General features: G+C 36.8%; 1 protein-coding gene across 4 annotated transcripts in view; it reads left to right on the top strand.

The window, feature by feature from the left end:
- The window catches only part of AKAP11 (A-kinase anchoring protein 11), a 48,762-nt gene that overhangs the window by 5,538 nt on the left and 16,199 nt on the right, over nt 1-27,025 (top strand). For all 4 annotated transcript variants that reach the window (XM_077855538.1, XM_077855537.1, XM_077855540.1 and 1 more), the window contains exons 2-7: nt 7,661-7,772; nt 12,763-12,879; nt 15,882-15,929; nt 17,415-17,549; nt 18,949-19,216; nt 19,784-24,281. In XM_077855538.1, the coding sequence (XP_077711664.1) occupies nt 7,713-7,772; nt 12,763-12,879; nt 15,882-15,929; nt 17,415-17,549; nt 18,949-19,216; nt 19,784-24,281 (5,126 nt within the window). In that variant the 5' untranslated portion in view covers nt 7,661-7,712. The remainder of the gene's footprint in view (nt 1-7,660; nt 7,773-12,762; nt 12,880-15,881; nt 15,930-17,414; nt 17,550-18,948; nt 19,217-19,783; nt 24,282-27,025) is intronic.

The raw sequence follows: 27,025 nt of genomic DNA on the forward strand, positions 1-27,025 counted from the left end.
ACTCTAGCCCACCACATTGTGTATTTTATTTTGTCATGCATTTTACTTGTGTCTGTTGTAAACCCCATTACATTGTTATTACTTTTAGCTTAAAAAGTTATTTTTTAAAAAGATTAAACAAGGAGAAAGTATCTCTATAAAATATCTTTTATATTACCCTCATATTCACCCTTTCAGGCATTCTAAATTCCTTGTTTAGATGAAACTTCCATCTGGTATTGTTTTTCTTTTGCCTGTTATTCTAGTAATGGTTGGCTGGTGATGAATTCTCACAATGTTTTTTCCCTTCAAATAAACTTATTCTGCTTTAATTTTTGGAAGATACTTATATTGGGTATGGATATGTCAGTTGACAATTTTTTTTTTAAAAGATGTACTTGTTTATTTGAGACAGAACATGTATGTGAGCATAGGGAGGGGCAGTGGAAGATGGAAAGAGAGATTCTAAAGCACATTCCCTGCTGAGCACAGAGCCCAATGTGGGACTCAATCCTAGGATCCTGAGATCATGATCTGAGCTGAAATCAAGAGCTGAACCTTCAACTGACTGTTAACATTTTTTTTTTAGATGTTGCTCAGTTGTCATATTTATGGCTCAGCATAGTTTCTGACAAAAAGTCTGCCGTCTTTCTTTGTTCCCCTATATGTAATATATACTTTTCTCTCATTGCTTTTCAGATTTTTCTATCACCAGTTTTCAGAAACTGGATTATGATGTGCCTTGGTGTGATTTTCTTTTTGTTTATTTTTCTTAAGGTTTGTTGATTTCCCTTGCATCTTTCAGTTTATGGTTTTCATCAACTTTGGGAAATTTTGAGCCATTTTGTCTTCCTATACTGATCCTGTCCCCCACATTCTTGGGGATTCAGGTGACTATTTACAGTAAATCACTTATGCTGCTTTGTGTGTGGATTTCTGCTTTCTGTGCTTCATTTTGGAGCTTCTATTGCTATGTCTTTAAATTCACGTTCCCTTGCAGTTCTCTAATCAGCTGTTGATTGTACCCAGTATGCTTTTTATTTTAGACTTGTTTTTATCTCTAGAAGTTTGGTTTGGATCTCTTAAATTTTCTGTTTCTCTCCTTGTGACCATGTTTTCCTCTCCTTTCTTGAGTATATGGAACATATTTGTAATATAATTTTAATATCTTTTATGTTCATTATATCATCTTTGTCATTTCTGGATCTGTACTTAATGACTTTTTTCTTCCCAGTTATAGGTCACATTTTTCTCTTCCACTGGTAATTTTTGACTGTGTGCTAGCCATTGAGTTTTATGCTGTTGCTTGCTTGATTTTTTTTTAAGAGTTGTTGGATTTAGTTGGGGTTCACAGGTTATTTGGAATCTGTTGGATTGTTTTGAGGCTTGCTTTTAAGCTTTATTAGGGTGACTACAGGTCAGCCTCTGGTCTGGCGCTGACTTAGTTCCCCAACTGAGATAATTTTCTTCTCAGGAGGCCATCCATTGCCTGACATATCTACTCTGCCTGACTGGAGATATTGTTTGGCCTGCTGCTCTTTAGTAGGTAGTTCTTTCCCCTACCTCTGATACTCGGCACAGATCAGTAGTTGACCAAGGACCCTAAAAGAACCCATCTGCAACTCTGATGCTTTCATTCTTTGTGAGCTCTCTCTCCAGTGCACTACCCTGCAAATTCTAGCCACCTTGGCCTTCCCAGACTCTCATCTCTGTCTCTGCAAGTTGGTGAGACTGCGAGACTGCTTAGCTTTCTTCTCTCCATGCTGTGACCTAGAGATAGCAGGCAACTTGTGTTTCCCTTCTTTCAGCGGTCATAGGCCTGGGTTACCTGTTGTCTAATGTCTTAAAACTCAGGTTTCAGACGTTCTGCCCTGCTTTGTTGTATTTATATTTAACAAAACATTAATTTTTAACACTTGGCCATTCGGAACTTGGCCAACACGTTTTTGGAGCATTTATTATAAATATATTACCAAATATTATAAAATTAGAAATTATTGGGTACTTTAATACTTTCATAAAGTGTAGAAGTACCCATACAAACATTTAAAGGTATACTTTCCTTTCTAAAGACTTTTTATTTATTAACCCAGCAGATGTTTGAATACCTTTCATGTTAGAATACAGATATAGTAAAACATTTTTATCCTCGAGGAATTCACAAAAGGAAGGAAGCATGCAAATAGTGGCACCAGAGGAGTAAAGGACAAATCACTTTGGGAACATAAAGGAGGTGGCTACTTTTTGGGCAAAGAGGGGCAGATGAGATAAGCCAGATCTTCCTCAAGCAGGAAGGTCCTTGAACCGATGCCTAAAGAGGGAGTAGTTCAGCTGGTGAGAGAGTAGACTGGCGGGAAGTTTAGAAGGGAGCCAGGTCAGGATTTGGTGATTGATTAGATGTAGTACTGTGTAGGGATTGAGGGAAGTTTCCACTTTGGCCTGCTGGCTCATTTGGTTTACTGGCTCTTACTAATGGAATACAGAAAAAGATTGTTTAGAAAGTTTTATTCAAATTTTGACATACCAATATTGGAGTAACTGGGATATTTAGTCAGAAGAGTCTAAAAAATTGAAACAAGGGACTGAAACTCAGGTGCAGGAGCTGAACTGGAGATAAGACATTAGGGAGTTATTTGCATAGTTAAAACCAAAGGTAGAGGTTAAATATCCTTGGAAAACTAGATAGAATGAGTACCATAAAGGACAAGGATGGAGATTAGAAATGTTAGCATTTGAGAAACAAGTGGCGAAAAAATTTAGGGAAGGAGACTAGTGTAGTGACCAGAGAGATGGAGAACTGTTTCTCAATTAGAAGTTACAGAGGGTACTCGTTAAAGATACAGATTTCAGGGTCCATGTAGATCTGAGTCTTGATCTTCAGGGGTGAGGGCGGGTGTTAGAAATAAGCTGATCCACATGTGCACTGAAGTTTGAGAACCAGTGCTTAGGAAGAGAGTCAAGATAGGACAGAGACAAAGAAGGTGTTTCAGAGACTCCTTAGCTAGGTAACTCACGCTGTAAAAAGGTCAGGAAATAGATGTCAACTTTAAAATTTCTTAGGCCGGAGGAGAGGAGGAAAGACTTGGAAATACCTGTTTTCTGATTATGAAAGAACTTATGCACATCCAGAAAAAGAAAACACATAATTGTATCTACCCAGGTGAACACGTTTATACCCATTTAGTAGATGTTCTTTTTCACATTGCATATATATCTGTGCAGTCATACAGATTTTACGCAAAAAATGAGATACTGTGAACACGTGCAAACTTGTCTTTTACTTAACATATCATCTTCCCATATTATAGTTATATGACATTTCGTAACATTAAAAAAGTCCCAGTTGTCATGAATGATGACTGTCATGAGTTTAGTCTATATCCATTACATCCTAGACAGGTGCATATATACACACAGAGTTGCATGTGTATGTTAATTATTTTTTAATGACAAGTAGCACCTACTGTTTACACTGTTCTGCAACTTGCTCTTTACCTTAATATATTATGGTCATGTTGTCACATCAGTGTGTATTAATCTAACTTTCCAGCAGCTGGTAATAATCAGTCCTACAAATGTAGTATGATTTGTTTGAATTGATGGACTTCTAGATTATTTTTAGTTTTTTTTTTTGTTTGTTTTAGTGAACATTCTTTTCCACATATCTTCATGAATTTTGTGCAAGTGTGTATGTAGGATAAATTTTAAGAAAGGAAATCACAGGATCCAAGATAAGTGTAATTTATTCAGAGTGTTCCATATGTCTGTTTTCTCTACTCCCTATAATTGTTTCTCTAATGCTTTCATCTGTTTTTATTCTGTGATGTTTCTTAAGACTCCGTTGGCGTTCCAGTGTTTATAGCAATATCCATTCCACTTTTTGGTTGCTACTAAGGGGATTTCATTTATTTTATGGTATTGTTTTTATTTTTGAATTTATTATTTATTTTTAAAGATTTTATTTACGTATTTGAGAGAGAGCATGTGCGTGGACCAGTGGGAGGGTGGGGGGGGGCAGAGGGAGAGGGACAAGCAGATTGCCCGCTGAGCGGGAGCACAGTACGGGGCTGGATCCCAGGACCCTGAGATCATGACCCGAGCTGAAGGCAGGTGCTTAACTGACCAAGCCACCCAAGTGCCCCTATTTCATGGTATTGCTTTTCTATCCTGTATCTTTACTGAGCTCTAGCAGCTTGCTTTTCAGTTGCTTGCTTCATCTGTCTGTACTTTCTGTCTCTGATATGCTTTGAAGAGAATGATCTTGATTCACTTAAATTTCTTTGGCTGCAGAAAAACACAGTTATCCCCTGCTTAGTACTCTTGTTTATTTACCATAATAGGGCACAAATCAAAAAAGCATTCAGTGGAAAGTTTATTATCAAAACCCAGAGGTGTTCAGGGGAAAATACTGTGGTTTTGGCCCTCTTATGAAATGTCTAAAACTACATTCTAATTACATAAGATGGTGAAGAAACCCTGCTCTCTTGTTCTTTCTCTCCCATTTATCTTTGCTTCATTTCCAAAGATATGCTTTACCAGAAGTATGAGTCATATCATCTCGTGTTAGATTCACTTGAATGGACTGTCGCAAAGATTATTCTCTGATAGATTTTTCCCTTTGTGAGATAATATTTTACTTATGTGTTAAGTTAAATGCAAAGTGATAGAATAAGGTTCAGAGGGATGCCTGGGTGGCTCAGCAATTGAGTGGCTGCCTTTGGCTCAGGCCGTGATCCCAGGATCCGGAATCGAGGCCCACATCAGGCTCCTTGTGGGGAGCCTGCTTCTCCCTCTGCCTGTGTCTCTGCCTCTCATAAATAAATAAAATCTTTTTTTTAAAAAAATAGGCTTCAGAAAATGAGTGAAGATACAGAACTAAATGTAGTTTCCTTTTTATTTATATAAATTCTGAGGTTCCATTCTGAAAATAGATAATATGGGTTTTGGGTGGCATGATTATATTTGTCTAGATTTTTTTTCTTTCTTTAATATATTTCTTTTTATTTTTTTTTTATCTTGTGTTCCTTCATAGGTCTCTTTGAAGGTTGGATTCCATTTGCTTTAGTGCTGAACTGTGAAGAGAGTGTTCTATCTAGGTCTGCTATTCAGGAGTGTTGTAGGTAGAGCAGTGGGGTAACTAGAGGTGTCAAATCCTGGCAGGATGTTGTCTCAGAGCACCTTGGCCTCCCCCAGCTTCCTTGCCACTGTTTCTTGTGCCTCAGGTATGGCTTGTCACAGCATCTTCTTCCGGTGAGCGGCTCATCTAGATAATTGGTGAGCTTTTTTTTTCTTTAGTGTATAAACTTTTCTTTAGTGTATAATCTTTCCTCATGTTGACTTTGGTTAGTAGCTGCAAAGGTGATTGCTGTTGCCTGCCTCTTACCCCCCAGTTTCAGGAGTCAGAGAGAGTGAAGGTGCTTTGTGTGCTGCTCCTCTGTCCTTCGGTGTTGTTTCTAGTGCAATTGCATCATGTGGGAACACATCTGCGTTATTCAGTCACTCTCCTGTTTCTGGCATCTCAAGGACTTTTTCTTTGTCTCTAACATAAAGTGTGATGAACGAGGAACAGCTTTTCAGTCCTTTACACAGTCTAGAGGAGTGTTCAGAGTCTGGAGTTTGAAGGTTGAGATTTGAACCTCAGCTCTGCTGCTTACTGTGTGGGCCTGCATGAGTCGCTTAACTTCCCCTGGCCTGTTTGTCTCATGGTAAACCTGGAGTACTGTTCTATCTGTTCTATCAGTCCTAAGGATTAAATGAGATGTTCACCTGAATCTCTTAGCAAAGCGCTTGGGGGCATGGTAAGATGCTTCAGGATCATTGCTTTCTTTGATGATAACTTCCCAGAAGAGGATTATTGTTTTATATATAGCATAGGAATATTTTCAGAGTTTTGATGTGTATTACACAGTTGCCCACTAGAAAGGTGCTACTTGACTCAGGTGCCAAGTTCGAGAATTTTGTTTTTCTAGAACCCTTGTGTAGGCCTTCCTATTTTATATGCTTTATGTGGCGTTTAAGGCAAATCCCTTTGCTACTGAGGGTTGGTTTCTGGCAGTTGAAGGGAGCTCTGTGGGGGAAAAAGGAGAGTGAGTTGGCCTGGGCAAAATAAAAGGATTATTGTCTTGCTTTGGCCATAGAGGCTTTTATATTTATACCTTGTTTTGGGAATTAGGCCCTCTTGATCATTTTGGTCCATAAGTAAATATTTTAGTTTTTCTTTTACCTATGATTTATAGTTTCCAAAGTACGTCTTATACATTATTTTCCATTTGATTCTTACGGTAAACTTCTCCAAAAATAAATTAATATGTACACTAAGGAAGCACATCCAGAGATATTGCAATTTACATAGAGGAAAAAAAGCTAATGAGAGGTAGAATAGGGACATAAATGGTACTCTGAGTCCTGGTATATTGTTCTTTATCTTGTGCTTTTGGGACCTCCCTTGCCTTTCTCACAATCCTGCTTCAATTCTAGTCATTAATCAAATTCTATTGTTAAGGAAACCATTAGGATTAATTCTAGTTAAGAAGAGAATATCATCATAATTGTTTCTTAAAAATTAGAATCTAGAAATCTCTAGAGGGAGGTGCAGGTGTGTGCGCACATGCATACACATTTTGGTTTTCTCTCACAGCGAAAGCATATGAAATTAGAACTCCACCAGCATTTAATTTCTTTGCCATTCTGATGGAAACTAGGTTGATATTTGGTTTTGCATGTATATCTCTTATAGTATAAATTTATATTAATCAGATGTCTTAAAACCTCAATGGGGTTAATTCTTGGTAAAGCCAGTTTGAAACTAATCATTTCTTAAATTTTATTCATTCAAATTTTTAAATTATTTATGATTTAGAATTCAGTTCCTTCTTTCATTCTTTACTATAATAAAATACTTCCCTTCCAAGTCTCTGAACCCAGGAGAGCTATATTACTTTGTTCTCCCCTCTATCCATAGCATCGAGCACAAGTAGATTTTAGATGGACCAAGGTACTGTGATTCGATGTGAATATTGAGCACTTAATGCCCAAGTTGATTTAAGCTTTCAAAGGTACTTTCTTAAAACGTTGATAAAAAGTTTAAGTCCTTAGTTTTAGAGTTTCTTCCAAGATGTGTGTGCAGGCATGCGTGCACACGTGTGTACATGTGCATGTGGTAGGTACTCTTAATCATTTAACTTGGATGTTTTTTGAACTCATTGGCATACTGTTAAGATTCCTAAGTAAGGAGTTTGTTTATGGGATTTTATTTGATATGTATTTTGTTTGATTTTATTTCATATTCTCATTTGTATATTATCAAATATTTCTGCCCAAGAAATACGGAGTAGAGCATTTACATATCCACAGTGGCTATAGGGTTAGACTGACTTTTGGGAGGCAAGAAGGCCGGGATTCTTTTGTGATATTTCGCTATTTCAGATTTTTAAAAGGTTTTCCAAACTTTCCTTATTAAGACTTTCAAATATTTTCTTATTTGCTAAAAACCAAAACACAAAGGCAGTGAGATTGAATAGATAAGGGCAGACTGCTTTATCATAATTTTTTATATATCAGATATTTATGTTTTTATTTTTTTTAAGTGACTGAATTTAAAGAAGTTATTTTAGGAGAGAATGCTTGCCTGAATCACTAAAATTAGTAAATTAGTTGTTTTTCTTTAATATATTTTCTTTAGGTGTTAAATGGATTAATTCTTCATTGATTACACATACAACAGCAATATAGTTATGGCGACCTTCCAGACTTTGAGAAACAGTCACATGAAGACTCGAGCATCTGTCAGAAAAGTAAGTTCACTGTATTAGATTCCTTTAAATGATAGTTTTAAATAAAAATGTTGACCATTTTTAAAAATCTTGTTAAGCAGCTATATGGTATTGTTTTAAATAAATCTGTGTTGTAATTAGTAATATTCAAATCTTGCAAAGATTGGCATATATGAATATAGAGATAGGAAGTCAATCAGCCTTATTTCCCAAAGATCACAATGCCTCCCCATTTCTTCTCAACAGATAGTTTTCTGCCTTCTGTGTTCTCAAGGTCTTCCATCTTTTGCAATGTAAGCATCAGGTATAAATTTTCTTAAGTACCTTTGCCCCAAAATATTACCATTTACTCAATTCAGTAACTATAAATTTGAATATTTATTTATTTTAAAATTTTTATTTATTCATGAGAGACACAGAGAGAGAGGTAGAGACACAGGCAGAGGGAGAAGCAGGCTCCCCATGGGGAGCCCGATGTGGGACTTGAACACGGGATGCCTGGATCACGACCTGACCAGAAGGCAGACGCTCAACCACTGAACCACCCCGGTGTCCTAAATTGGAGTATTTATTGTATGCTAGGTCCTGTATTAGGTATTGGATAATCAGTAGTGAGCAAATTAAATACGATTCCCTGATTTTTTTTCTAGTCTGAGGAGGAACGCTCTCTCTTCCTCTTAAGACAATTTGGTTATCGTTCCATTTTTTGATCTCTTTTTTCCTAACATTTTATTGTGAAAAATTTCAAGCATACGGAAGAGCTAAAACCTTAGCACACCTAAACTTGCAGGCCGACCACCTATACTTGACAGTTGTTAATACAGTTGACCTTTGAACAACATAGGGGTTACGAATGCCAACCCCCTATGCAGTCAAAGATCCATGTACAAGTTTTGGCTCCCCCAGAACTTTACCTCTAAGAGCCTACAGTTGATTGGAAGTCTTATCCATAACTTAAACAGCCAACTGACACATATTTCGTATATGTCTTATATTCTGTATTCTTAACAATAAATTCTAGACAAAAGGTAATGTTATTAAAATCATAAGGAAGAGAAAATACATTTACAGAAGTGAACTGTTTATTGAAAAAAAAAAAATCCACATGGAAGTGCACCCATGCAGTTCTAATCTGTGGTGTTCAAAGATCAACTGTATTTTATTTGCTCTGTGTGTGCATGTGTGCACGCACACATGTTTACTTTCTGGCAGAAGTACTTGAAAGTTACAGTCTTAATATCTCTTCACTCCTTGAATACTTGAGCATGCTTCTCCCAGGGATTATCGTATCCTCCCCATATAACAATAATACAGTTACCACATGACAATAATGAAATTATATCACATTCAAGAAAATTAAGTACAATTCCCTAATGTCTGATACCCAGATGTACTCAGACTTCCTTTATTACTCTTAAAATGTCTTTTTGCAGTCTTCCCCACCCCCAGCCACACTCCCATTTTGGATTTAGTCTAGGCTCCTAGGCCTTGAGTTGCACTTGATGCTTATGACTTATTTTTGTTATTTTTGGTCTGAGAGTTTCTCCTCTTTTATTTATTTATTAAAATTCAAGAATGACTTTTTTTAAAAAAAAATATTTTATTTATTTATTTATGAGAGAGAGAGAGAACGAGTGAGAGAGAGGCAGAGACACAAGGAGAGGGAGAAGCAGGCTCCCTGTGGAGAGCTTGATGTGGGACTTGATCCCAGGACCCAAGGATCACAACCCAAGCCAAAGGCTAATGCTCAACCACTGAGTCACCCAGGTGTCCCTCAAGACTGATGACCTGAGCAGATCAGGCTAGTATCTTGTGTGATGTCCTGCATACTAGATCTGTGGTATTTAACTTATTCCTCTCTCTTCTGTGTTTCATAGACTCTAGAAGTTAGATGTCAAAGCTTGATTAGATTTGGGTTAAACATTTTTGGCAAGAATAGTTGTAGGTGATGTGAGGACAGAATTTCAGGTTTCCCTGTGATCAGTGATGTAAAAATTGATCAGTTGATGAAAGTAGTAATGTTGCCTGCACTCCATTTTAAAAGTGTATTTTCCATTTTCTAGTTATCTATGATACTTGGCAGTGTGCATATATCTTGTTTTTTCCCCAACAACTTTTTGTCTAATATTTTTGGTATTCCTAATGACTGTTTCCTGAATCTTTTATTTCTTAGAACCTACAAAATGATGATTTTCCTAATGTTATCATTCCTTTTATATTTATTACCTAGAATTCTTAAAGAAAAGCTTTCCCCCATTAATCTTAAATGAACTATAGTATCTCCTATAAAGATAGGGTAAATGCCCTTGAATTACCAGTTTTCAGGTTAGTGATTTGGTGGAATAGGCAAATGAGCTTATTTCCATTCATTCATTCAATTTGTATTGCTCTGGATTCATGGATTTTAAAAATTCTGTATTTTACAATCTTTTATTTATTTATGGTCATTTATTCATTTAATTTGCTCAAGGGGACTCAGACATGGTCCCCTCTAAGCTGGGGCCTATGTCCTGTTGTGTTAGGCTCTTAATTCTTTGATTGTTTCCCTATTTCCTGGGATAACAGATTAACCCAGTTTCACCTTCTACTTTCCTTTCCTCAGACTTGGAATTGGCTATTTCTCCAAAGAACCCTTTCTAGTTTTTAGAAACCAAGTACTCTGGGTACTAGGATTGGTATCCATATCTCCTTCAGTGTCATGAGTTTACATCAGTAGTTTAGGTTCAGATTTCATGTTTTTTTTTCTTTTTTCTTTTTTTTTTTTGAGTTGTTTGTATCCTAGCTTAAAAACTTCCGTCACTAATGAAAACAGAATCATTTAAAATTCAGAATATTTTTAAGCCCACAGAAAAGTTGAGGAAGGAAACCAGTACAATGAACACTGTACATACCTTTCACTTAAGTTCACCCTCTATTAACATTTTGCAGTACCCATTCTATCTGTGTATAGAACACACATGTGCATGTGCACACATGTGCACACATCCCTCTCCACGCTTCCCTTTTGAAACCATGTGAGAGTAGGCTGCAGACATTTCTTAAGAATATCAGCATCATTACTACCCCTGAAAAAATTAATTCAATGACCTCATCTAGCATGCGGTCCATATACAAATTTCCCTAATTGTCTCAAATATCTTACTTTATACTTTGCTCTTCATCTAGGTTCCAGTCAAGATTTGCACTTTATTTGGGTGTTGTGTCTCTTTGGTTTCCCCCCAGTATCACCAGATATTTCCAATATAAAGATATGTATCCTTTATAACTGGTACAATTAACAAGTAATCTGTAGGGTGATGCTGAGAGTGTGAGTAGCTTTTAACCCTGTGATAGGATACATTGATAATCTTTCCCTAGATCAGTAATTACATTGGGATTTACAAATAGCATTTAAAAATTTTGTCATTCTGTCCATATTTGTCATCTAGCATTCTTAGGTAAATTATGTGTTTTTCCCCCATCCCTTATTGTTTTATCTGTCCCTTTTAATGGATTCAGAGATTTAAAAAAACATCCCGTTGTAAGATTCCTAAATTTGACTAGTGGAAATCCTTCAGGTTGCCTTTCCTTTTCCTTTTCCTTTCCTTTTCCTTTTCTTAAATTTTAATTCCAGTATAATTACCAGTGTTATATTAGTTTCAGCCATACAGTATAGTGATTCAACAATTCTTTACATTACTCAGTGCTCATCATAGTAAATGTACTCTTAATCCCACTCACCTGTTGCTTCTGTGTTCTTTTGAAACAGCTTGTTTAGTCCCTGAGCACGTACTTGGTTCCTGTCACAATTAAGATGTCCCCCCCTGCATGTCATACTTTCTCTGCCTCTAGCCTGGAACCAGCCATTTTCCCAAGAGCTCTAGTTCTTTTTATTGGCAAATGATATTTAAAAACCAATGTCTTTGTCCTGGGTGTGCTCATTACTACTGAGGGTCATTGCTTCTGTGATGGTTTAGTAGAAAAATGCAGTACATATGCTTAAAGAATCATGAGTTAATATTGGTAATTCATATTCATATTTGATATTAGATTTTTTTCTTTATTGCTTTGGTTTCATATGGATCTTGTCTTTTAAACCAAAGATTTCCACTAATTTCTTATTTATTAAAATTAGCAAACATTTATTGAGTTCATATAGTATGTGAGGTACTGAAATCTGAGGAAACAAATTGAGTAAAACAGAGTCTCTGACCTCAATAATTTGGTTTATTTCCTACCATTAAAAATGAAAACACTCATGATAATATGTTGTGATATGGATTAAATGCTCTCAGTGTGCAGATAATACATTTATTTTGATGAAGGGGTGGGAAAATCTTCACAGGTCTTGGGCTGGGTAGGATTTCTACAGGGAAAGATTAGGGAGTAAGGACATTTCTAATAGAAGAGCAGATCAGTAAATCAGCAGAAGGAGAATAAGGTAGAATGAAATTAATGTTCTTTCTCTCTCTGACTATAATACCTATTGTTTTCTTTATGTAATTTTTTCCTCCCTCTGTTCCTTTGTATTTGTGACCTCTCCCCCTCCCTCATTTTATCATGGATGCTTTAGGACCCCTGAAAGCCTTAGCTCAAGTTATTATCTTTTTTTCCATCTCCAGCTTCATTATGAGAGTAATCACTTTTGTTAGCATGCCTTTTTATAGCATCCACATTACCTTACTCCCTATGTAATTGTCGCTTCTGTTCTGCCAGTGACTTGGGAATCAGGTATGCGCTCTGTTGGGTTTTAGTGTGGGGTGCAAGTGAGTGAACCCAGAATGGGGGCCTTATGAGCTTCCAGGAGATCAAATGGCTGGGCAATGGTATGTGTTTTGAGTACGTGGGACTCTACTTGATTAAGCCTTTTGTTGGTTCGTCCTCTCAGCTCAGTTGAGGTCCGTAGGTATCCACAGGTGCCAAATGAATATTAATTGGAGAGTTAGTGACCCTACATTTAAAAATAGAATATCTGTAGGATCTTTTACCCTGTCTCAGAATTAAATAAGTTAAGAATATCTTTTATTTTCAGAGCTTCAGTGAAGATGTGTTCCAGTCTGTCAAGTCTTTATTACAGAGTGAGAAGGAACTATGCACTATATCAGCAGAGGATTGTTTAAAGCAGGATGAACATGCCAATTTGACTGAGGTTTGACCTAATACTTTATGTATCTTTTCTTAAACACAATGTATTTTCACGCTTCCTTGTAAAGCTGCATCATCTATTTTTAAGTTGCCTAAAATCTCTACATATTAATTCATGTGTGAGAAGTATCTGTTTTAAATATCAGCTGACATAATTATCATAGTGTGTTATAATGAGCATATTTAATTCTGTGCATTGGCATTGTTAAACACTCACTGGACATATAGCACAGTATTAGTTGATTCCTGCTATATGCAGTAATTCATACTTCAATGCTAAAATTTTCTGCTCTGGAACATGAAATATATACTATTCTCATATTTATTTTTTGGTTATTGTTAGCTTCCTTGATTATTTAAGTTCAGTACTTTGATACAAAATGAAACAGTAGTGATAAATTTGTTTTGAAATTCATGTATTTATTACTCAAGATACACTATTTGCTCACCTGCTTTTGCTACATCAATGTTTCCAGTCTTTGTTTGGACTTAACTACTATGAAAAGAAGTAAATTTTTTCCTGCAGTATAAACAGTCTAGCAACACATTCATGTCTTGAAATAAGAGAAGTAAGGTATTAGGTTGTTCAAGTTCAGAAGTGGTAAGTATATTAGTTAAAAAAGAAAATTTGTTTTGAAACCAAGGATCTAATATAAAAGTCTTGATTGTTCTTATTTTGGGGAAGGATTTTCTTTAACATCCTTGAGAAACTATATTTGAAGTAGTTCCGTAGGATGGTGGTGAGCATACCTTTTAGGCCTCTTGTGTTCTCTGACTTGAGCCTTTTCCTTCTGTGTCAGCTAATTTCCAGGGCTCTTGACTTTATCTTCTCTGTTATTCCCTTCTGCTTTACTTTAGTCAAGCTGAGCTTCTCTTAATGTCCTCAGTTGTTGCCAAGTGTGGCAAGTCTCCTGTGTCCTTCTGCCCTCACACAGTTTTCCAGCTTGTGTCTCTCCAGCTGCTTACGTAGAGCCTTTCTGAGCCCACATTCCTTGGCGAGGCATTCCTCAATCAATGGGAAGTATAAGACTGCTGGCATCTTCAAAACCCATGTCAGCTTATTTTCTCTTTTGTATTCAGTAAAAGGAAACTTGAAAGAATAGAAGGAATTCTGTCTCATTTGAGGGTGTGCGTATCTCAAAGTATTTTTTCCAAGAAAGGAAGGAAGTTCATTTTTGTGTGTCTTTGTTATTGCATGTCTGTGATGTGCAAGGCACTTTCCTCCATGTTTTCTGATTAACCCTCACGACTGTGGAAGTGGAGTTGTACGGCTTAAGTTTTGCAGATGGGGAGCCTGGCTCCTAGAGCCTCACAGTTTACCTAGAAACCTGGAAATTGGCTGTAGCACTTTTAGGAAGTGATAACCATAATTAATCAGGATAACGATCCTGGGGTAATACAATATTCTGACTTGTTTGTGAGTCATCAGAAAGAGACTGAGTGTCGCTTTATGTCATAACTATGCTGCTTTCCCTTAATTCTTGAGAATTGATTGTCCATATTGCTGTCATTAAAGTATTTATATTTTTAGTCACAGTACTTGCTTAGTTGACAGTTTACCATGCTGACTTCAAATGGAATTTTTCTTTTCTTTTCTATGATATCAAAGACATAAAGGGAATGTAAATTTTTTAAAAATACTTTTTTGGGATTATAAAAGTAGTACATGATGCTTATAGAAAATTAAATACTACAAGCATAAAAAAGAAAATGCCTATCATTAATCTTATGAATTGGAAAAAAACCATGGTGAACAAAGGAAAAAAAATAAGATCACTTATAATTCCATCTAGAATTAAACACTACTTACATTTTGGTGTATTCCCTTCCAGTACTGTTTTTCACATGTATGTTTTTAAAAATAAATAAGGTTGGAATTGGGTGCATACCTTGTATCATTTTTTCTGTAACTTGTCCTTTTTACTTAGTAATGTGACCTTTTCTCATGCCGTTAAATATATCTTTTTAAAGACTTTATTTGAGGGAGAAAGAGAGCATGAGCCAGGGGAGAGGGAGAAGCAGACTCTCCACTGAACAGGGAGCCTGATGCAGGGCTCATTCCTGGGACTCCAGGATCATGACCTGAGTCAAAGGCAGACGCCCCACCAACTGAGCCACTCGGACGCCCTGGCATTAGATATTCTTTAGAAATTTAATTTATATAAACTTCTGCAGAGAAATCACTATGTAAGCATTTTGAAGGAATAAGTGATAGTATCACAGGGAGTCAATAAGGAGTTTTGGGGACCTCCCCAGGGAAGGCCTTTCTTAGGGGTTAACATTTAAGTTGGATCTTGAAGAGTAAGGAGGAGCAAGGTATGGAAACATCCAACCAATAGAGATCCAGGTTGAGGGGGTGTTATTGCATAGCTCTTAGGCAAGAACATGCTGGGCATGCTCTAGACCCAGAAAGGGGGCCCATGTATATGAATGAAAGTGTGGGAAGGTTGAAAGCACTAGCTAACCCAGAGCCTGGGGGCCTCAGTTAGGACTTGGCAGTGGGAAGCATGGAAAGGTTTGCCAAGGGAGTGACATGATTATTATCAAGACCAGGTGGGACAGGACTGTAGTAGTGCAGATGAGAAGGGTGGCAGGGGAAGTGGAGAGAGGAACATGTATGGGAGATACATTTGTGGAGTAGAATTGATGGAACTTGGTAATGCAGTGGATGTGGGGAAGGTTGAAGAACTACATTATGGAACCGTGTCTTTGGTGAAAAAGCTTTGTGATGATCTTTGAAAAAACTTATCATTTTGTCAAAGACAGGATTTTAAAAATTTTTAAGTGAGGTATAATTGACATGGAACATAGTGGTTTTTAAAAAATTTTTAAGTGAGGTATAATTGACATGGAACATAGCGGTTTCAGGTATGCTTCAACATTTGTATATAACTGAGCATTTTAATGTTTTTTTTGTGTGTGTTTTTTTTTATATCTCAGCTCTGTCAATCTAATTGCAGTAAGACTTAACTCAAGTTAATGGAGCTTTATTCCTTTTTTATTCAGGTTACATTTCTAGGTTTTAATGAAGAAACAGATGCTGCTCATATACAGGTATAGTCAATTTATTGAACTGGAAAAGACCATGAGAGATTATTTGGGACAAATTTTGAGGCCATGAAATTTGCCTTATTTAAGAGCCCAAAATTTACTTAAATTCATCTGTTATCATTCCTATTTAAAGCTAAAAGACATTTTGAGATCACCTTTTGAGTGTGCTTTGGGCATTTTCACTTTTAGCATTTTCAGAGTATTCTTGTTACAGAAAGTAAAGTTAGGAGACCACAAAAGTAATTTATCTGAGAAAGTTGCAAACCGCAGGCTAACTTTTCCTCCATTCTGTGCAGCGTAACGTAGAAAGTGAAACTTGTTTTTTAATTTGAATAGTCTTTCTAATCTGACTTTATCAGATTATTATGTTTTTAATTGAGCTAGAATAAAATTTAAAAGGTGAAATTTGTAAAAAGTAATGATTAACCAGTGCAAAAATTTTAGCCTGATCTATGCAGGTGTTTACAGAGAGGCTGGTAGTTGAGATTATAATCAGCAAAGGAAAGCTTCACAGCTATGTATTGGTTGAAACTTGTATAGATGTGATAGGCATACTTTGTTTTGTTTTGTTTTTACACCTTGTGCTGCTGCTTAATATTTGTGATTGCCATGGGTTTACTTTTGTGGTAAAGCGTCTCCCAGTGGACGAAGTAATACTGTTCACTTTTTTATGAATAATGCCTATCAATGAATAGTCTGCTGTGTGTCTCCCTTATGCCCTTGCCTGAAGGAAACTATTTAGACAGAAAGCACAACAGAAGACATACTCCTGAGAACGTAAGGCTGAAAAGAGAAGTGTTCCAAAGTATTTTTCTCTTTCTCTACTTCCTCTTTAAGAGTTACTGGTAAAGTCATGTTTATAAAGGAATGTATTCTACGAGGGGTCAAAGACATTCATAACTCTTTCCCTGGGTAAAGAATTTACATAAAAAGGGCAAATGATAAAAAAAAGGAAATCTCTTTTCCTTTCCTTAATATCTTCATAAAATTTTTATTCAGAGTCTAGAAAGATAGATTGGTATTTTACAATACCAGAAAAATAGATTGGTATTTAACAAACATAAAACTTAAGCTCTAAGAAACACCGGCCATTGGTAAGAATCCTTATATGTAGGAAATAACCCATGGTTAACCTGAAGATTGCAGGTTGACATTTGTAGCTAAAAAGTATTAAAAACCTAATTGTCATGGATGCATGAGGTACTCTGTAAAAATGCTTTTGCACTTGATGTCAATATTTAAAAGGCTATAGAAATAGGTATTAAAATATATTTTTTAATTTTTTGTATATATATTTTTAATTTTTTTAAAAAATATTTTAGTACAGTTTATTTTTGAGTTTAAAAAATTGTGTAAGATAAACTACATATGTTAACTCTTTTGAACTGGAAAATGTATTAACCAGTAGACCTTGCAGTTTTTGGATAAAGCCCACATTATAGGAATCTTAACAAAAGTGTTATTTATTGTATTACTGTTTTAAATTAGGATTTAGCTGCAGTTTCTGTGGAACTTCCAGATCTTCTGAATTCATTGCACTTCTGCAGTCTAAATGAAAATGAAATCATTTGTATGAAGGATATAAGTAAATCATCAGATACAAACAGTGGTCCTCTAAATCAGGTAATTTTTATATATCCTTTCTAATGTGTTTTTCAGGGCAAATTTTATAAAGACATTTGATGAAGAGTATTAAACTTTTAAATGCTTGGATGAAATTTCTTTTTGTTTTTTTCCTGGTATCTCAAGGAAATATGATTAGTCAGTAACATAACTCAGGAGGCTTTGAAATCACTGAAAGATAGGATAATTTTGGCCATAGCTTTAAATTAGATTTTTCATGTGCGAAGTTCCCCAAATGATACGTAAGTACATATTCGTTTTTTTTCTGAAAATTTATTTCTCGATTTCTTGGATTTCTGTCTTTTTATAAATACTACAGGAACTTTCCTCCCCTTTATGGCCAATTCCAAATTTATATATTGTGTTCAGTGTTTTGGAGAAATTACTTTAACTCATTTTCTGTTAAAAGAATTTAGTATAAAGTTGATATCTGAAGATATGTTTTTTTATTTATAAATAAAAATGTTACCATTTCAGACAGGTAGTTAGTATTATAATAGCGTTTAGTTCTTTTAGTATTACCTTGTTGATAATGCATCAAAGAAAAATGCTTTGCATGTTTTACCTTCTAAAAAGTGAATTAGTAGGTTTAAAGTTTGGATTACAAAAAAAAAAAAAAAGTTTGGATTACTTATTCCAAGTATAAAAGTCTACTATGTTCATTATGAGGTGTACAGATAAAAGTAGAACTGGTTGCCTCATTTCTTTAATTATGTTCTTCATTTATATTTACTTTATTTACTAGGATTACAAGAGGTGATTAGCTATTATATTTAATTTCCAGCTCTTGACTAAGTCATTTGTCAATATTTGCATTTTTTAAGATAATGTGTATGGGGAAAAAATCTGATGATTCATATTTTTAACCAGCTGTAAACGTTATTATAAAATTGTATTATAATACTAGGGAAATTTAGGTAAAAGGAGGGGAAGATTCTTTTACAATAGGAGGGCAGGTGGTATCATGCTAGAAGCTACTGGAAAATGGGGTAAAAATAGAATAGAACTTGCTTCCTGCCCTCTACCAGTTTACAGCGTGGTTGGTGAGCTAGGTTAATGAACAAGGAAACTCTTGGCGATGTATGCTAATATAGGAAAGTGTGATTGCCAAAGATATGGGTAGTAAGTTCTGTAATATTATTTAAGGATCTAGAATGGGTCGAATTTGAGTACCGATGAGAAAAAGATTGGGAGAAAGAAAGATTGAGAAGTGAGAAATGTTGTAGAGAAAGAAGGAAGAGTTAACAATACAAAATTGGGGAGCCTTTCAGGATACACACATTTCTGTTTTTCCCTGAGATTGTGTTTTTTCTAGGCTTCGCTTGCAGATAATATGCTTTGTGTGTATAATACATTTTGAAAATAAAATGATTTTTTATCATCTTTCATCTTCTCCAAGAGTCAGCATTCTGGAATGCTCTGCGTCATGAGAGTGTCACCTACATTACCAAGACTCAGAATTGATTTTATCTTTAGTCTCCTAAGTAAATATGCTACTGGTATAAGATACACCCTGGACACATATTTGCATCAGAAGCACCAACTTGAGACTGCTAAGGAAGACGATGATGATGACACCAACCAGTCTGTGTCTTCCATAGAGGATGACTTTGTCACTGCTTTTGAGCACTTAGAGGAAGAAGAGGCCTCAAAGCCGTATAATGATGGTTTGTTCTTTACTAGACTTTTTCATGAAAAAATAAAAGTTTAACATTCAGTTTTACTAGTTTTTGGGCTGACTTATTAATTGAAATTCATCTTGATATTTGATACAATTTAAACATTCTAACTTTCTTTTTGATTCTGCAAAAAATTTTCTTGTGATTCCTAAGTGCATTGTTATCTGCTCTTTAGTTGTGCTATTTCCATTTGCTATCTGTTACGGGTAGTACTGTTCAAGCACTGTTTACTTCATTACATTAAGTGTTTGGACCATGCCTGGGTTAAAATTTGAGAAGAGTTAGCTGGTAGAGGGATCATATTAGTGTTTCTAACACGTGTGACAAGGAGCTAAGCATTTCGTAGACCAAGTATTTCTAGATGCGAGGTAAAATGAAATTATTTTAGTAAAAGGTGTATTTGCTCTCAAGTGTGATTTGGGATGAATCTGGTGTTACACATAGTGTAGAAGACAGTTAAGCTACAAATATATATTTCACGCTTGAAGTCTACTTATTTCCATTGATATAAACTAATTTTTAAAAGATTCTGTTCATTTTATTCTTTTCCTATAGGAATAAATATTACTGCACTAAAGAGCCAGTGTGATGCTGCTTCACAGACTTCTTCTGGTCACCATTTAGAAACCCATGATTTAAGGATTCTGGTTAGTTCTGGGAGGCAGAAGTCATTGGCTAACCCTTCAGCTTCCTTAATAAATGTGCTGGGACATAAAGAACTACCTTCTGTGAAAACTTCAGTCACCACGTTAATTTCTGAGCCTTGGATCCAAAAGAGTTTCTACAGGTCATCTAATGCTTCAGATAAAGGTAGTGATGCACAGAAAACATTATTTTCTTCTTCCCCTGCCTACTCCTCTGAATCTGAATGCTCAAGTCCAAGTCCTGTTATTTTCTTGGATGAAGAGGGTTATCAGAAAAGTTTAAAAGCAAAACTTGAGTTACCTAAAATTCCTGTGATGAAAGATGATATAGAAGATTCAGACTCAGAAGTAAGTGAATTTTTTGATAGTTTTGATCAGTTTGATGAACTAGAACAAACTTTAGAGGCTTCTTGTTCATTTCCAAAAGATCCTGTCCTAGGGAAGCCATCGCAAAAGAAAGGACACAAACATGAAAAATCTTGCTCTGTAACCACTACTATGAATCCTCAAAAATTCAAGTTTGATCGTCCAGCTCTCCCAGCTAATGTTAGAAAGCCAACTCCTCGTAAACCGGAATCCCCTTATAGTAACCTGTGTGATGCCCCGGATTCACCTCGCCCAGTGAAGGCGTCAGGGGAAGACAGTGGTTTGTTTAGCCCTATTCGATCTTCTGCCTTTAGTCCTCTTGGAGGCTGTACTCCTGCTGAATGTTTTTGCCAAACAGATACTGGTGGAGATAAGATTCATGAAAATCATGATTCTGTTTATTACACCTATGAGGATTATGCAAATAGCATTTCATGTGAGGTACTGGGCTCAGTTCTTCATACCCAGCACACTCATGCAACCTCAAATATTCATAGTATTAAAAAGGGAGGAAATAAAACCATAGCTCTTAAGAATGGAAGCCTTGATCAAAAAAATAAATCTAAAAATACATCCTTGATGATTAAAGACAGTATTCAGAAATTTGCATCAGATCTTGTGGAAAAAAGTTTCGGCAGTGCATTTAAAGACTTACAGAAAGGAGTCTCTTCATGTACCAATGCATTGTGCCATTTAGCCATCAAATTGACATCGTCCATTTTTCAGATGGCATTTAATGAACTGAGAAGGCAGTGTGCATTTTCACTGAGAGAACGTGCCATTAGCAGTCTGGCTAATTTTTTGGTGAGCGAAGCTTTATCAAATGCTTTACAGGATTTACAGTATGTAAAGAAGCAGATATTCACAAACACAGTTGCTAGGTTTGCTGCAGATCTTGCCGAAGAGCTTGTTTTTGAAGGCATCATGGAAGTGTGTCAGTTTTCGTATCCCCCAACACCCACGTCTCCACAGTGTTGGTCGTTGGACTGTGAAGATAGAGTAGTAAAGTCATATGCAAAAGACTTATCTGAGTCTGTAATACAGGAAGCGTTTATTGAGCTTTCACAAGTTGATGTGACATTCACAACCAAGGCAGCGGTTAGTGTTTCTACAGATAACCTAAAGTGTGCGAGCACAGAAAATTTAGTGCCATTGACACAGACCTCCACGTTTTCCCCTGCTTTTAACAATCAGACAGTTATGGCAACAAGACCCATGCAGGAATATAAAAAGGAATACACAGTACAGCAGGCCTTGTTTTGTACTTCTGGAGTTGTTACTTCTATACCAGTGCCCTTGGCGGGAAATGCCCTTCTCCCATATCATATTTCATCTAATACATATCAGGCAAAGTCTCTTCAGTCATCTGATGGTAATAATTTGAATGGTGATTCTATCCAGACACGTGTTACCACAAAAAACAAAGAAGAGGAAGTAGCATGTCTCAGAAATATTTGTTTACCCTCAGACCACAATCCAGGTAGCCAGAAAGATTTTAAACCAACTAATGATGATATTGAAATGCAAAGCTCTTCAAAATTACCAAGTGATCCTGTGATTATTAGCAACTTTTCTACAGCAATGGTGCATACGATTGTAAATGAAACGCTGGAGTCAATGACATCATTCAAAGGCACGAACACAGTTGATGAACACACAGATTGTGTAACTACAGCAGTAAAGGGAAAACCCTTTGCTTTTCACTCTGACCAAGCAACACTGCAACTGAGCGAAGCTAGCAATAAGGACATGTTTGCTGATCAGTTATCTAAATCTATTCTTAAACATTCCATAGATAAAAGCAAATCAGTGCTTCCAAATGTAGATAAAAGTGCTGAACACAAGGAAGGCTTGCCTATTCCCAGAGAAGAGTCACAATTCCCCAAATTTCCTGATCCTCAAGATCACTTAACCCACTGTTTGCTTTCAGTAGGAAAGGATTATGTTCCAGAATGTAAAGGTTCATCAGCTCACGGATTTTCTTTAGAGACACTACCACCTTGTCCAACAATTGTAGGTCAGAAACCTGATTTGAAGGAAGTTGCTAAGGACAAATCTGTGAAAAAGCATAATTTGAATAATACAGCACTTGAGCCCTTGTCTTTTGGGCAAGAACACCCTTTTCCTCATTCACATACTTTGTCCTCCACAGTGCTTACATGTGTAGATGGTTTGCATGTGGAAGATAAACAGAAAATTAGAGATGGAAATGTAATACCTGGCACTCCTCCATCCACTCCTCTAGTGCCATCCCAGGCTAGTTCTGAATGGGATATTAAGAAGTTAACCAAAAAGCTCAAGGGGGAATTAGCAAAAGAATTTGCACCTGCTACGCCACCCTCTACACCTCACAACTCGTCTGTTGGTAGTTTGTCTGAAAATGAACAAAATACTATAGAAAAAGAAGAGTTCATGTTGAAACTCATGCGATCTCTTTCAGAAGAGGTTGAAAGTAGTGAAGACGAAGAGCACCCAGAAGTGGATGTAAAGTCTGAGCACCCAGGGAAAAAAGTTCAATTTGCAGAATCATTAGCTACCCACATCATTTCTCTCGCAACGGAAATGGCAGCTTCCCATTTAGATAATAAAGTCATTCAAGAACCCAGGGTTAAAAGCCCTTGCTTAAATGCACAAAGTCAAAGAAGTGTGTCACCTGCTGTTTTAAATTGCTCAGAGGAAAATTTACAAACGTTATGCAATTTTGCAGGTGATATGGCGGCAGAAGTCATTACAGAAGCTGAGAAAATAGCAAAAGTTAGAAGTTGTATGCCTTTCAGGCAAAGGAAGAATAGTTGTTACGTTGATGGTGGCCGAGATGATAGATCAGAAGAGAAGTTGGAAATGGAGGCTGTAGCATACCCACGAGAAGGAGATCCATTCATTCTTTCGTTACCACCAAATCCTTTTATGTCTGGTCTGACGTATAAGTATCCCAGCTGTGAAAGCGTGACAGACGAGTATGCGGGTCATATTATCCAAGTGCTAAAACAGGAAGGCGGCAATCGTGAGTTAATAATGGACCAGTATGCCAATAGACTTGCTTATCGATCTGTTAAATCAGGATTACAAGAAGCTGCCAAGACAACCAAAATGAAGTGCAGCTCAAAAATGTTTCCCCTGCAAAGCTCACAGGTAAAAACCAAGAACGAACTATTAATATTCCTAAATAAAGAACACCACCAAGAAGTAGATAAAGAACGACAAAGCAAAAGAAATGGAGGTTACCTTTGTAAAAATCAAACCTGTGAATGGACGCGGGATACATATAAAAATGAGTCCTCTGAACTGTATAATTTTTCAACCTCTCTAGCTCACAGCATAACAAGAGATGTCAAAAAAGAGCTGACAACGTCTACGGTTGGCTTGCCAAAATCCTTAACAGATTCTTGCCTTTATGAAAAGTCTGGATGTGATGAAGATACCAAGTCTCACATTGAGCCAGAATTTCTTCAGTCTCTTCAGCCTCCCTCACAAAATCACAGATTTTATCACAGTACAGGCAACTTAAATGGATATGGTCATGGAGAGAATGTTGTTCAAGCTATAGAGCAGTATGCTAAAAAAGTAGTGGATGACACGCTAGAGCTCAGTTTAGGATCTGCAGTTTTCCATGAGTCTGAGTCCACGAAAGCAGCTGATAGGGTCACTTATGCGGAAAAGTTGTCACCTCTCATAAGTCAAGCTTGCAGATACTGTGACCGTAAAGAATTGCATGATTGTACTGGGAATTCATCTCAGCACATTTCTAGACTGGATTCATTTGCTAGCGGTAAGCCAGTTTCTGTATCGAAACTTAGCAACATCCATCAGGAGTCTAGAATTTGTCACCTTGATGTCCCACAAATTCATGTTGGTCTTGATAAGAAGACAGTGCTTGCTGAGAAGATAGTTGCTGAAGCTATTGAAAAAGCAGAGAGAGAGCTGAGCAATACCAGCTTGGCGGCTGATAGCGGAATCGGACAAGATGGCATTAGCTTTGTTGAGAGCCTGACCACAGAAATAATGACATCGGCAATGACGAATGTTGGACGCGCGGTTAGCAGGTGAGTTTCAGATGTCCTTTGGGTCTTATGATAAAATGAAAAGTTACTCAGTCATATGTGTCTTAGGTCCTGTTCAGAACCCTAAGTTAACAAATCTTCCCTACTACATTTGCGTGGTGTTTCATATCCTGTATGTCACTCTCCATCTCTGTTGTCTCATTATCCCCCTGACCGCCCTTTGAGGGAAAGTATTAATCACTTCCTGAACTAGAAGAGGAGGCTTAGGGATGGTCACCTTGCCCCCCACCCCCCCACCCCTCATTCACAGAGCTGTGAAGTAGGTAACGCTGGATTGAAGAAAAGCCAGAGAGTTGTAGACCACAAATGCAGAGTATCACTGTGATAGATAATGACTCCAAGATTTCATTCTTTTTTAAAGCAGTGTTTTCTTTCTCTCACAAAGGTAAGTTTTCATATAAAGAGGATAATTTAACGAAACTGCTATAAGGAAGAAAGCTTTAAAAAGCAGTAATTGGAAGTCTCTGAAGACTTCTATTACTGTTCTCACTTCTCCTGGTAGGTGCCTGTCTAAGGGGACAGTTCTCTTTCTGATGACCTCGCAGTGTTCTTCAGTAGCTGTGCCTTGTGCTCAGTGATTCCAACACCATAGTGATTAAACTTTTCACTTTTAGCCTTTTTTTCCTCCCTGGAAAGCATCAGGACCAACTTATGTTCTTGGTTTGTAGGATTTTGTTAGGCCCACTGGACAGAGAAAGTTCCTAGAGTTGAGGTGGAATTTAATGGCGTCACATGAGTCTTCAGATTTTTTTTTTTTATTTTTATATATTTTTAGTAGCTTTTGTCAGAGCCATGGCAAGGACTGCCTCTCTTCTTAGCCATCTTAAAATAGGGAGATGCACATATAGGGAATATAAGAAATAGTGAAAGAGGTTATAAGGGACAGGAGGGGAACCAAGTGGGAAAAATTAGAGAGGGAGACAAATCATGAGAGACCCCTAACTCTGGGGAAAAAAACAAAGGGTTATGGAAGTGGGGGGGGGTGGGCGGAGGGTTGGGGTAACCGAGTGACTGGCACTTAGGAGGGCACTTAATGGGATGAGCACTGAGTGTTACACTATGTGTTGCCAAATTGAACTTAAATAAAAACAAATACCCCTCCCCCCGAAAAAAGGAAAAAAAAATAGGGAGATGCAGTTTGGCCAGGACCCTGGAATCCAGTTGTTCTGTGGCATCTTCTTGTGATGTTTCTGGTGAATGAAGGGAGGTCTCTATTTTCTGTAATCAGGCAGCTTCCTTTCTCCTAGAGCTGGGGTTAGCAAACTGACTCTCAGGCCAAATCTGGCCACTGCTTGTTTTCTTTTTTTTTTTTTTTTTTTTAATTGTCTGTGAGCTAAGAATGGTTTTTACATTTCCTCCGTGGTTGATAAATCAAAACAATACTATTTTGTGACAAGTGAAAATTAGATGAAATTCAAATTTTAATGTTCATAAATAAAGTTATACTGGAACACAGCTGGGCTCATTAATTTATGTATTGTCTGTGGCTGCTTCTGTGCTTTAACGCCAGAGTTGAATAGTTGGAGTAGTGAGATGGCCAACAATGGTTGGGTGTTTCCTGGTTGGTCCTTTACAGTAAAAATTGCAAGCCTTTGTCCTCGACCCACGTTTCCTTTGTTCATGACTACCTGTCAGTTCTTAATATGGTGATGTATAGTAAGTGGTTAATAAATACGTGAATGAATAAGGTAGTAGACTAGGCTTTTCTACAACTGAAGTAACGCTCCTCAAACAAGATTGACCTCAGGCTATTTTAACTGTTTCTCCCTGTGCCTCTCCCCAGGCTCTAGTAGGAAAAGAGACTCCACCCTAGATGAGAGGAAAATATTGATAGCTATCGATAGCTCAATATTTTTACTTTCCCTTCTGGCTCCCTTGGGTGAGTAAGTAGGCCCCTCAAGTTAATTCCTAGAAGCTAGTGCTGTCCTAGTCGAACTTTTTATCAAGGCCAGTAGAATATTACTTTGTATTTCTTTTCTCTTTTTTCTTCTTAATAATTGTATAGGGTTCTATAAGTGCTGATTATTAAAAGCTGACTCTAGTGTGTACAATGTACTGTTTTCCATTTTCTATTTCTGAAGTTAAAATGGTTTTGCCTTTCAAACTTTAGAGGGATTCATTCAAGTGGATTATTTTTAAAGGTGTCATTTGGTGTCCCTTTTCTTGTAAATGTTTGATTCATGAAAATAACCATAAATATTTCACAAAGCTGTAAATGTACAGAAGGGGGTATGTGGGTGGTTTGTGAGTGTCGAATGGGGAATTACATGGTAGTGCATTTTTAGCAGAGCAAACATCTAAACTATATTGTGAGCCATTATTTCTGAGCCGGAATAACCCAGTAGTCATTAAAACTCTTCTCTGGACTTCATTTAGTGGGTCATTTCAGCCAAAAAAACCATTAGATTGCAGCACATTCCAGAAAAATGTAAAAAATTAAAAAAACAAAGTAGAGGTCTGTTACGGCTCAAAACTATAACGTGCCTGTCCAATGTAATTCCAGTTGCTGTATCTTAAATATAAAATGAGGATAGCCCCAGAGGGGAGTGGGCATTTCAGGATTTATTCTGGGTGCTGGGGATACAAAAATAAGCAAAACCAGTAAAAAATATATGTTATCTAGAACTTACATTACAGTGGAATAAGACAAAACAGCGAAGTGTATCACACAATGGTAAGTGTTTTGGAGGAAAACTGAAGCAAGGAAGGGAATGGGGGCGAGGGTG

The sequence above is a fragment of the Canis aureus genome, chromosome 17 (assembly GCF_053574225.1).
Source record: "Canis aureus isolate CA01 chromosome 17, VMU_Caureus_v.1.0, whole genome shotgun sequence".
In the NCBI taxonomy this organism is placed as follows: Eukaryota; Metazoa; Chordata; class Mammalia; order Carnivora; family Canidae; genus Canis; species Canis aureus.